Genomic DNA, 11,118 nt, shown 5'->3' on the forward strand with positions numbered 1-11,118 from the left:
CTCCTCCACATCACCATTTCTTTTCCACATTATGTTATTTCACTCGATTTTTTTACCGATTACATAATAATTAATAAAAATACAAATTATGTTTCTTGTTTTTCTAAATAGCCTATATGACAAGTGTGTACTTGTGTTTGTATTTTGAACTGAAAGAGTAATCATTAGTGACCGAAAATCATACTGGTTAGATTACAAACTTTCCAAAGTTTGTTTGAATCAATTTGGTAGCCTAAAAGAAGGAAAGAAAATAAAATAAAGCAATTTAAAGAATAAAATAAGGAAAGAAAAAAAATAGAAACTGCCCGGCCAGGTCGTCTCCTACCTCTCGCCTCGCCCGCGTTGCTGTGCCAACGCTCTCGCCCCGCCTCCCGCCCTCTCCGCCTCTCCCGCCGCCGTCGCGCGGCGGCGCGCGGGCGGTAGCGGGCGCTACCGCCGGGCGAGCCGGCCCGGCGCCGCCGGCTCCAGTCCCGCCCGCCTCCCGCCCCTCTCCCGCCCCGTCGCCGCCGCTACCGCCTCCGCTACCGCCTGCGCTGGCACCGGCCTTACACTGGCACCGTCGGGCCTTTCTACTCGCTTCCACACCCCCCCAGCTCACACACCGATCGCATCATTCCACGCCGACACGTGGACCCTCATAAAAAAGCCCATTCCACGTGTCCTTCCTTTTACGCTTCTGCGGGCCAGCCACCCGGCCGTAGCCAACCACAGCGCCGCACGTGGTTCACCTGCTATGTGTACCCAGGACGTGTACACGCGCAGGGAGGGCACCAAACCCTAGCCTTTTTGCTCCCCCACTGCTCGGCTGCTGCTTCCCCACACCGTCCCGGTACCGTCACCGCCGGGGAACTCCCTCTAACCACCACCTCCGCCGCTTCCTTCCTCCTCCTCCTCCTCTTGCAGGGGAGGTCCCTAGATCTCCCTCCTCGCGGCCGCGCGCATGGCGTCCTCCTCCGATGAGCAGCCCAAGCCGCCCGAGCCTCCCGCGGCCGCCGTGGCAGTGCCCGCCGCCGTGCCGCAGTCGCACGCAGAGTGGGCCTCCTCCGTGCAGGCGTTCTACGCCTCCGGGGGGCACCCCTACGCCGCCTGGCCCGCGCAGGTACGAGACGGCCCCAATTTCGGGCGCGGAGGGGAAACGCGGGGTCCTGACTCTGTTTTGCTTTTCAGCACCTCATGGCAGCGGCGGCCTCAGGGGCTCCCTACGGCACGCCGGTGCCCTTCCCCATGTACCACCCGGGGGCCGCCATGGCGTACTACGCGCACGCTTCCATGGCCGCGGCGAGTCTCCCTTTCTGCTTGTTTTCGTGCCCAATTGGGGCGATTTTGCCGGTTTTTTTTTTGGGTGTCTGAAATCGTTGCCTCCTCCGTGCAGGGTGTTCCTTACCCTACTGCTGAAGCTGTCGCCGCGGCCGCGCCTGTTGTGGCGGAAGGGAAGGCCAAGGGCAAGGGCGGTGGCGTGTCACCTGAGAAGGGCAGCTCCGCTGCGCCCTCTGGCGACGACGCGTCCCGGAGGTACCATTCCCCTTCCCCTTCCCCTTGGCTTCTCTGTTCCTGTATTTCTATTTGGTTTCATTTGGGGTTTAATTATATTTTGCTGTGCAGCTGTGACAGCGGCAGCGACGACTCTTCAGACACCAGAGATTATGACACTGACCACAAGGTACCAGGCAACTTGCTGTGACGCAAGGCACCATTTTAAGTTGCTTTGTTTTCCTGTAATTAGCCTTTTTATTATGACTTTTTTTGTGTTGTTGTTCATATCGCTTCTCTTCAGGATTCGTCTGCGCCTAAGAAGAGGAAATCTGGTAATACTTCAGCGGAAGGTGGGTCATTATAGAATGCTTAACCATGTGGTAGTTCTGCTTGTTTCTTCGGAGAGATTGAATGAATGGTTACATCGGTATTTGCCAGGTGAACAGTCTGAAGCTGCTGCTGTTACATATGCTGCTGCTGCCGACTCAGCCTATCAGTTAAAGGGGAGGTCTGCCTCAAAGCTTCCCGTTTCTGCGCCTGGAAGGGCAGCGCTTCCAAATGCCACGCCCAATCTCAACATAGGGATTGATCTTTGGAGTGCTTCTCAACCCATAACCGGCATCCCAGCGCAGGGCGAAGCAAGTCCTGGGTTGGCGCTTCCCCGAGGCGATGTTGTTGGCCAGCTGGTATGGACTACTCTTGCCAAAGCTTATGCCAACTTGCAGAGAGTGATTTTTTCCATGTGTTTTTCAAATGCTTCAACACTTACCACACATGTTTTTTGTGTCCTACTATAATTTTTCAAATACCATGTTTGTGCCTGACTCTTGGTTGTTCCTTTTTTTAGCAGGATGAGCGTGAAATTAAGCGGGAGAGGCGGAAACAATCTAACAGAGAGTCTGCAAGGAGATCAAGGTTGCGCAAGCAGGTAATATTGGAAACAATACATTCTCACTGCAAGCATGCCAGTTATTTTCCTGGCAGTGCCAGTAAACCTTGTAAACATTTGTATTGCTGTAAAAGAAACTAGGACTTAACTATCACACGTCAGTTTTGGGCCAGAAACTACTGAATCTTGGTTGCCTTAAGTTGACACAGTTGAGCTACCGGATTTGTGCAGCATATTAAATCATGAAAAGTTGCATAGTGTGGTAACTCTTTGGCACGACCATTCATATGCAGGCAGTAGCATGTGCACATGATGGGGGAAATTAGCTTGTTGGATAGGAGATTAGTATGGTAACTTTATCATTCTGAGTGCACAGTATACGCTCTCTCGTCCTGCTGAATGCACATGAACTCAGGTCATTTGCTGTCCTACCACCCTCTGTTAGTGTTTGGCCCCTGGGGCGGGGGTACTTGACTATATTTTTCCACCTGATTTCCTGTGACATCCTTGTGTAGCAACGGGTATTACCGCCATATATGTAGGTTGCCTGATATATACCTATTTTGGTGAAACCGGTTTCTGTTACTAAAATGAGCTGAACACTAAATCCAGAACCAGGCATTTTTTTATGAGTGCAGAAATTCCGAGCGGTATGGCTTACACCCCTATCATTCGCACATGTTTTTGAAATGTTTTATTCAAACCCTGTCGGTATATCCAGTTGTTATAGCCACATGTTCCACCATTTATGCTATATTTTGATCATTAATGTTGTTTTGAGGCTGGTTCAGAGAGTGATTTTGATATTGCGGCCATCATGTATCCAAAGTCACTGTCAGGTGTTGGAGTTTTAGAACTTCAGGATTTCAAGTGGGCCAACATTAGTTCAAGGGTTAAGTGGCCTCCATTCGTTAGTGATAGTTGCCTCATATTTATTACATATGTTTGCATAGAATTTGGTTTATAGGCAGCCAAATGGTCTCCATAGTTCTGCTGTGTCACTCATTTTTAACATGCATGGCTCTGTTTTCAATTACGTGATGCCGTTATTGGGGATATGCTATCTTCTTAGCAAGTGGATACTGCATAAATTCCTTCTGGATGTGGGATATTTTGGGTTTTTTTGAGGCCGGCCGGCTGGAGATTGAAGTGCCATAGGATTTATCATCATATTGTTTGTGGAACACTTTTAATCAGAGCGGTGTAATAATTGAAAGGAAAAAGGAAGCTTGTTTGGTGGCCAGCCACTTCGACTTATTATTTTGTTTCTTGTGTGTCCTGATACTGAAATATTAACTTGTAGTTTTTCCAATGGATCCATGCTAAAATTGCTGTACATAATCTATTTTCTCTATTTTGCTTGCAGTTCTTGTTCACTTCTGATCTGCTTACTGTTTCTGCTTGATAGTCATAGATACATGTAGTTATATTGCTAAAATCTTGGGAAACATAGCTATGGGTGAGCAATGCTTCCCGTCTAATAAAGCAGGAAATGCTTATTTGTGGCTCTGAAATAGCCTTTTTAAGTTATATGTAAAAAATATCATGATGTGTTAAAAACTGGTGTAGTTATTCGATCTATTTTTTGGTTTTTCTTACACTTTTACGTCGTACTTGTCAAATGTGCCCCTCATTTTTACAGATTGATTACCCTGCTACCCAAGAAGGCGGATGCAGCTGGGTTGAAGGATTACCGCACGATTAGCCTTATCCACATTTTCACCAAAGTGGTGTCCAAGACGCTTGCCTCATGTCTTGCACCGAGATTGGGAGAAAGATCTGGTTAAGGAGAACCAATGTGCTTTTATAAGACATCGATGCATCCATGATAACTTCATGATGGTGCAACAGACGGCTAGATACCTGCACAGGCTCAAGGAGCCTCGGGTGTTGCTCAAGCTGGATATCACGCACGCGTTCGATTCAGTCTCGTGGTCACTTCTCATGGAGGTGCTGCGTAAGGCTGGCTTTGGCCCACGGTTCCGCGAGTGGGTTGCTATCCTCCTGTCCACGGCCAACACGCGCATCACGGCCAACACGCGCATCCTGCTGAATGGGGAGCTGGGTCCCCCCATCTGGCATCGCAAGGGCCTCAGGCAGGGGGACCCCCTCTCGCCCATGTTGTTTGACCTCGTGATCCAGACCCTCAACTGCCTCCTGGCTAAGGCTAGAGAGTTGGGGGTGCTCCGTCAGTTGGCACCTCGGGAGTTGGCGGCGGGCGTCTCGCTCTACACGGATGATGTCGTCCTGTTCTGTCACCCGGATAGGTCGGAGTTGCTCGTCGTGCGCGAGCTCCTCGCTTCCTTCGGGCACGCTTCGGGGATGCACACCAACTTCATGAAGTGCTTGGTGTCCCCCATCGGATGTTGGCTGAGGAAGCGGCAGCGGTGATGGAGTGTCAGCTCGCTCACCTACCGATAAAGTACCTCGGCATACCTCTTTCCCTACGCCGGCTGTCTGCGGCTGCCCTCCAACCCTCCAACCTATGGTGGACCGGATTGCGGACTGCCTCCCCAAGTGGAAGGCGGGGATGTTGGCCAAGGTAGGACGTTTGGCTCTGGTCAAGTCGGTCCTTGCGGTTATACCCCTCCACCAGCTGGTGGTCTTGGGCGTCAATGTGCGGGCACTCAAGAAGGTGGAGAAGATCCTTCGTGGTTTCCTTTTGGTGGGCCGTAAGGAGGCTCATGGGGGCCACTGCCATGTCAACTGACCCCTCGAGCTTGGTGGGCTGGGCATCCCAGATCTTGCTTGGATCCTCCGCGTACGGTGGCTCCGGAGGATGCGTACGGGCCCTGATAGGCCGTGGCATGGGCTAGACATGCAGTTCTCGACAGACGGGCGGAGCGTGTTCGCTGCATCCACCAGGATGGTACTTGGCAGCGGAACGCTCCGCCCTTTTCTGTGAGGACAAATGGTTGGATGGTAAATCCATCGCCGAGATTGCGCCTGAGCTACTTAAGTTGGTTTCGGGGCGCATTCGGAAACAGAGGACGGTTCGGGAGGGCCTCACCGATAGACAGTGGATTGCTGACATGCGCAGGGCTTTCAGCAACCTGGCGCTGTGGCAAGTCTGGCGTTTGACGCGGGGCATTCGATTTGTTGACACTCCTGACAGACTGTTGTGGCGGTGGACCGCAGATTGTGCTTACACGACTGCGGACCGCTGTTGGACAGCAGATTGACTTGCCTGTCGCGGATTTCAACATCCTCCTAGATGCGTCCTCTGCGACTAGGAGATGGAGACAATGGAGCACATCCTAGTTGGATGCCCCTACTCCTGGATCACCTGGCATGAGGTACTATCCTGGATTCGCTTGCCGGCGGCCATTCCGGCTGATGGGGTTTTGTTCGTTGATTGGTGGGATACAACCGTCCGAGCTTCCCCAAAGGCGGCACGGAAGGGCATATCCTCGGCGATCATGCTCAGGCTTGGTGGCTATGGAAGCGGCGGAATGCTATCATCTTCGACGGCGCGTGACCCGACCTTCTCGGCTTGCTTGACACGATAATGGCGGATGCCAAATCGTGGGTGACAGCGGGGGCTTCGGGGCTTGCGGCACTGCTCCCCACTGTGTAGTGTGTAGTGTGTCGCATTGTACTCGGGTGTGGCCTCTCTAGGCTTTTATCAAACTCTCTATCAATGCATCGAAACGCAAGCTTTTGCGTTTTCTCGGAAAAAAAATGCCCCTCATTGGCAACAGCCCCAATTCACCCATTTCTCTGCTAGCTTTGTTGTTTAGCCAACCATGTCAACACACTTTATGTTGATTACACACTTGTATGTCACAGTGAGGAACTAGAAGTAAGACGCTCATGCTACAGCATGGAACCAACAAGCGACATGACACAGCTTACTCAAGTTATATGTAAAACTAATTCACTTTGATGCTTTTATTTACCGGAGGCAGCAGAGGAGACATTAGCTTGCTTATATGCTCATTTGTATGGTCGCACTTGTCAAGGTTGAGATGTGAGCGACAAAAGGAGTGAATTAATCTTTGTAAGGAGGAAAAAAAACAGAAATTAGATGATGAAATCGTAATATCTATGACTATTCTCGTGAAACCAGCTTCATATGGTAAGGCGGACCATCGCAGCAGCTACTTTCCTTTCATATGCCAATACACCGAGTAACTGCATGGTATATGTTTGTGTTGTTGGAGACTATATGGCAAAGATGGACCTACTAACTTGCTTGGACATATAAACTTGTAGTGCAGTGGCATCTTAGTAGTACTTTCTTTGCATTTCCAGAAAAAAAGTTCAGTATTGCATTTGACATACTTCTTTTTTCCACTATTTATCAGCAAGAGTGCGAGGAGTTATCCAAGAAGGTAGCTGAGCTGACAACGGAGAACAACGCCCTCAGAACGGAGCTTAACCAGCTGAAGAAGGCTTGCGAAGATATGGAAGCACAGAATACCCGATTGATGGTGAGCACACGGCCCTCCACCCATACTTTGCCTTTCATTGAGATGAGGAATGGTAATTTCTTTCTCGGCACATGCCCTCTCGGTATTCTAACTCTGTGAAGGGTGAAATGATTCAGTCCCAGGAACCCACCACTGTCACAACCACACTGGGGATGAGCATCGAGGCACCTAAGGCACATCAGCACGATGACGAGTGCAAGCTTCATAAGAAGGCTAATAATAACAGCAATGGGAAGTACGTAGGTGGCAGCCGTAAACCGGAGGCTAACCCTAGGTGAGAGACCCCACAGTTGAGGCGGTGACAGAGATGAGATGAGGTGTTCCTTTATCTAACCACAACACCCATCATCGATTCAGTGTGCTTTTTAGCAAAGAAGATGTTATTTTTAGTCCTCTTCTCACAGCTCACCGGGGCTCCTGTAGAGCTGCCCCAGTCGCAGCCATGTATTATTTATGGCTCGTCGCCGAGAAGAATGTGTTTGTTTGCGCGTGTTTTGTGTAAACTGATTGGTGTAGCTATTGTAACCAACTACCTAGAGCTTAGAGTTTTTATGTTTGCTAACTTTTCGATGAGGATTAATGTAACCTGCCAATTCAATGGCATAATCGGTTGGTGATATGCGTAAGAAATAACCTTTACAGTTCCATCTCGCCCCGTTGTTTGGATCGATGCATTTAATTTTAATTTTTTCCGGATCGATGCATTTAATTTTAATTTTTTCGAGAGCACGCAAATGCATGCCATAATGTTATAGAAGGCAGAAGGTGTATGCAACGTTGCCCCGGATGCAAACGAACTGGGCAACAGAAACTCCAAAGAAAGAAACTAGCTAACTGACCACTCGCGACATGATCTCAGAGTTCTACTCCTACTCTCTTGGCTAAGAGAATGGAGCTTGAACACTTTGGGCACCTTGGCGATCAGGCGTCAACTTCCTCGCAGCATTGTTAAAAGCCCAAGAATTCCAGTTCTTCCAGAGCTCCCAGCAAATCATGCTGACCAAGGTGTTGAAGCCCCTTCTCTCGAACTTGCGGTAATGGCGACGAGCAAGCAGCCACCAGTCCTGAAGCACGCTGTCCTGCTCCGGCATGACGAAGTTGGCAAGGCAAAAAGTTGATTGCAGATGTGCCAAACCTGACGGGCGTGCACGCATTGGACAAGTGTGTGCTCCACTGTGTCTTCTTCCTGGTTGCAGACGAAGCAAGGCTCGTCTTGCAACCCATGCCTCAACCTGCGGTCGGACGTCCAGTTACGGTGCTGTTAGGGATGGCACCGTAAGGTATGGGCAATCTTACCCTCATCCGTCAATGATACAAGTTTTTTCCATATCCATCACCCGGCAAGGTAAATGGGTACCCGGGTAAAAATATCCGCACTTACATCATATCAAATTGATCAACAAAATAAGACATGAGATGAAGCGATCCTATCCTCACTAACCTACCAGCAATTGTGAGACCGGGAAGCCTGATGTTCAACCTAGCTATGTGAAGGCGTGATTAGGAGTGAAATTAAGTACTTTAAAATATTACACAGCGGCTTACTTGTCAAATTTGGGTAGGGCGATCCCATATCCGTACCCGCTCTATCTGATGGATATGATATTTTCCAATTTACGCATCCATAGATAACATTTTGTCTCATACCTGTACTCCTATTGGGTTTTTACCAGATGGATACACGGGTCATGGATACCCATTGCCATCCTTAGATGCTTACCGCTAACCAGACGAAGATCTTGATCTTTGGCACAACGTAACACTTCCCGATGGCCTTGACGAGCGGAAACTTCCTACCACCTTGCACCAGCATCCTGTAGGTTGATCGCGTGGTGTAAACTCCTGATTCAGACCACGGCCAGTTGAAACTGTCATGGAATTTGCGGTCTATCTAAAAGCATTTCTAGTCGCATCCCCTAAACCGTTCCCCAAATTGCATCGGATCAAGCGTTTGGGGGACGTATTTTGTTCGTGTCACGTTTGGAGGACGTCGCTCCCCAGTTGCGTCCCCCAAACAAAATTTCGGAAATTTTAAACTTGTGCGAGATTCGATTAAATTCATCCAAACTTGACATATATTACATAGATTCGAACTAGATTCAACTAAATTTAAACTAAAACTAATCTAGTAGTACTTGTGGCGGCCGGAGGCGTCGTAGTAATGATGGAAGTTGTACACGTCGTCGGTGACGACCTCCTGCTTGACGCGCTCGTCGGGCTCGTCGACGGGCTCGTCCTTCACCAGGCCGCTTGGCCCTGCATCGCCGTCGTCGGTGAGGTCCACGAGCAGCTTGCCGGAGTCGCGGATGGACATGGCGATCGCCGTCTCGACGTCGCCCCTCCAGGCGTCCTTGTCGTTGAGCGGCGCCAAGAACGCCGCTCGCGGCCCTAGGCAATCCTCGGGGTTGTCGCTGCTGGCGATGAGGCGCTGCTGCCGCTCGTACTCCGCGAGCAGCGCCTCCTGCGACACTTCCTCCGGCTCCTCCTTCACCTCCAGCTTCGGGATGAGGATAGCGCCGCCGCGCCTCTCTTGCTGGCGCTGGCTGCCGCTACCGCTGCCGCCGCGCCTCGGATTGACGGCCGTCGCCGGCTCCTCCTTCACGCGATTGGGGACGGTGTAGGGCGCCGAGCGGTACGACGAGGACGGAGTCGATCGGGCCGGTCCTGAGGAAGAAGAGTTTGAGGAGGACGAGTACATGGTCCTCCTTGGCTGACATTGAGCAGCGGGAGACGGTGGCGGTGAGGGAGGTGCCTCCAACCTTGGAGCGCCGTTGCGGATGCCGCGGATGACGTTGTCGAGGGTGCGCCCCAGAACGGCCCATAACAGGGCGCGCCCATCCCTGTTCCAGCTGTTCGGCCCGCCGATGAGGCCGGTGGTGCTGCGCATCTCTACGTCGTACTTGGCCTTGAAGTACATGGCCCACTAGTCATCATTGTTCTTCGCCGCCAGGTCGGATCCGCCCGCTCCTGGGCGGTGAGTTCAGCACACCGGGCCCTGATGGCGTCTTTCCAGCGCTCCGTCCCTGGCGCCGGCGGCGGCGGGACGCCAATGCCGTTCACGGCCATCTTCCAACTGCCGCTGCTTGGCAAGCGCATGTCCAATGGGACTGGATATCCCGCGTGGTACAGCGCCCACGCCTCCTTCACGGTTAGACTGCCGCAGCCGAAGCCGTTCGCCGCGGCGATCTTGCGGGAGGACGAGGACGACATTGCTTGGAGCGACGAGGAGAAGATCCGGGGGCGGTGAGGAGAAGGTTTGGGAGCGGTGAGAGATTGGAACGAACCGCAGGGTCTCTTAATGTACAACGGCGGCAGCGGGTAGTTGCACACAATAACGCCGGCGCGGATAGCCACGCGGCCATGCACGACGAGACGCGTCCCTGCGTCGTCTGGGAAAACTGGGACGCCATTAACATTGCTTGACCAAAGGTAGGCGACGGCGTTTTAGACTTCCGAGCTGCTGACGGGTCGAACACGGGTCGCATCGCTTTTCGGTGCGTCCGGTGTCCCCGATGCGTCTCCTGTGGGGCGGGAACGGACTCGGGGTGCCGGACACCGTATCGGACCGCGCCAGATAAAAATAGACTCTGAACGACGTGGCTGGAAACTCTTTTTTATCCAGCACGCCAAATCGCTTTGAGGGACGGTTTGGTTAAAGCGAATCTGAAACCTAGCGATGGCCACCCAAAGCACGAAACATTCACGTGCTTCGGCCTCAGGGAGAGGCGCGTGCGCGAGGAGATCAAGCGCCCAACCGTTGTCGCGAAGTCCATGGGCGAGAGTTTCACACTCTCGTGGCCACAAGTTTTGCCAGGTTTGGCGCAATGTCTGATACCGCCTGAGGCGTGCTTCAGTGCTCCCCCTTCTCCAAACTCAAAATTTTAATTAAGTCTAAATAAGCAATTATCTAATTTAATTAGGTAGGGCCACTGAGATGTAGATATTATCCCGTATACGAGGGATCGTATCCCACCTTGTGTACACACATATCTCCAACCCCCGTCCATCTCCGCATCGCAGCCACAACCACCATTTGTTGAGCCAAATATTCGGGTGCATTGGATGCAAGTGTATTCATATGTATGATGTAACTTTAAATTTATTGGAGACGCTATATTTGCTATTTTTGGCTAAATATTATTTTCTCTAAATTTATCTTTAGAAGCCGCTGACAGGTATTTGTTATTTAGAAAGCAAATATTGATGCTCTTTAGTATTTTGACATCTGTATTGTGATGCTTTTGTACGAAAGTTATCGGGAGCAAATTCTTTGAGTGATCAGCTTATGTTGTAGGTTCGATGAACCCTTAGTAATTACAACTT

General features: G+C 51.0%; 1 protein-coding gene across 3 annotated transcripts; it reads left to right on the forward strand.

Annotated features, from left to right (window-relative positions):
* The first annotated feature begins 758 nt into the window (after window positions 1-758).
* LOC124680364 (DNA-binding protein EMBP-1-like) lies at window positions 759-7,442 on the forward strand. Of its 3 annotated transcripts, none has more exons than XM_047215435.1 (9): window positions 769-1,099; window positions 1,168-1,278; window positions 1,373-1,512; window positions 1,603-1,660; window positions 1,775-1,823; window positions 1,912-2,159; window positions 2,324-2,401; window positions 6,670-6,795; window positions 6,912-7,442. In XM_047215435.1, the coding sequence occupies exons 1-9, from the start codon at window positions 941-943 to the stop codon at window positions 7,071-7,073; spliced, it is 1,131 nt and encodes a 376-aa protein (XP_047071391.1). In that variant the 5' UTR covers window positions 769-940; the 3' UTR covers window positions 7,074-7,442. The 3 variants fall into 3 exon arrangements, with proteins under 3 accessions (XP_047071392.1, XP_047071391.1, XP_047071390.1); XM_047215434.1 differs by having other exon boundaries at window positions 771-1,099; window positions 2,321-2,401; XM_047215436.1 differs by lacking the exons at window positions 6,670-6,795; window positions 6,912-7,442 and adding an exon at window positions 4,005-4,212 and having other exon boundaries at window positions 759-1,099; window positions 2,321-2,401.
* The last annotated feature ends 3,676 nt before the right edge of the window (window positions 7,443-11,118 follow it).

This window comes from Lolium rigidum, unplaced genomic scaffold (genome assembly GCF_022539505.1).
Source record: "Lolium rigidum isolate FL_2022 unplaced genomic scaffold, APGP_CSIRO_Lrig_0.1 contig_13732_1, whole genome shotgun sequence".
In the NCBI taxonomy this organism is placed as follows: Eukaryota; Viridiplantae; Streptophyta; class Magnoliopsida; order Poales; family Poaceae; genus Lolium; species Lolium rigidum.

Bases quoted from the DNA above. Each gene is read 5' to 3' on its own strand.
- LOC124680364 (XM_047215434.1), top strand. From the start codon at position 941: ATGGCGTCCTCCTCCGATGAGCAGCCCAAGCCGCCCGAGCCTCCCGCG. The intron at 1,824-1,911 runs GTGGGTCATTAT...GGTATTTGCCAG, and splicing joins TGGTAATACTTCAGCGGAAG to GTGAACAGTCTGAAGCTGCT. The intron at 2,160-2,320 runs GTATGGACTACT...TCCTTTTTTTAG, and splicing joins GCGATGTTGTTGGCCAGCTG to CAGGATGAGCGTGAAATTAA.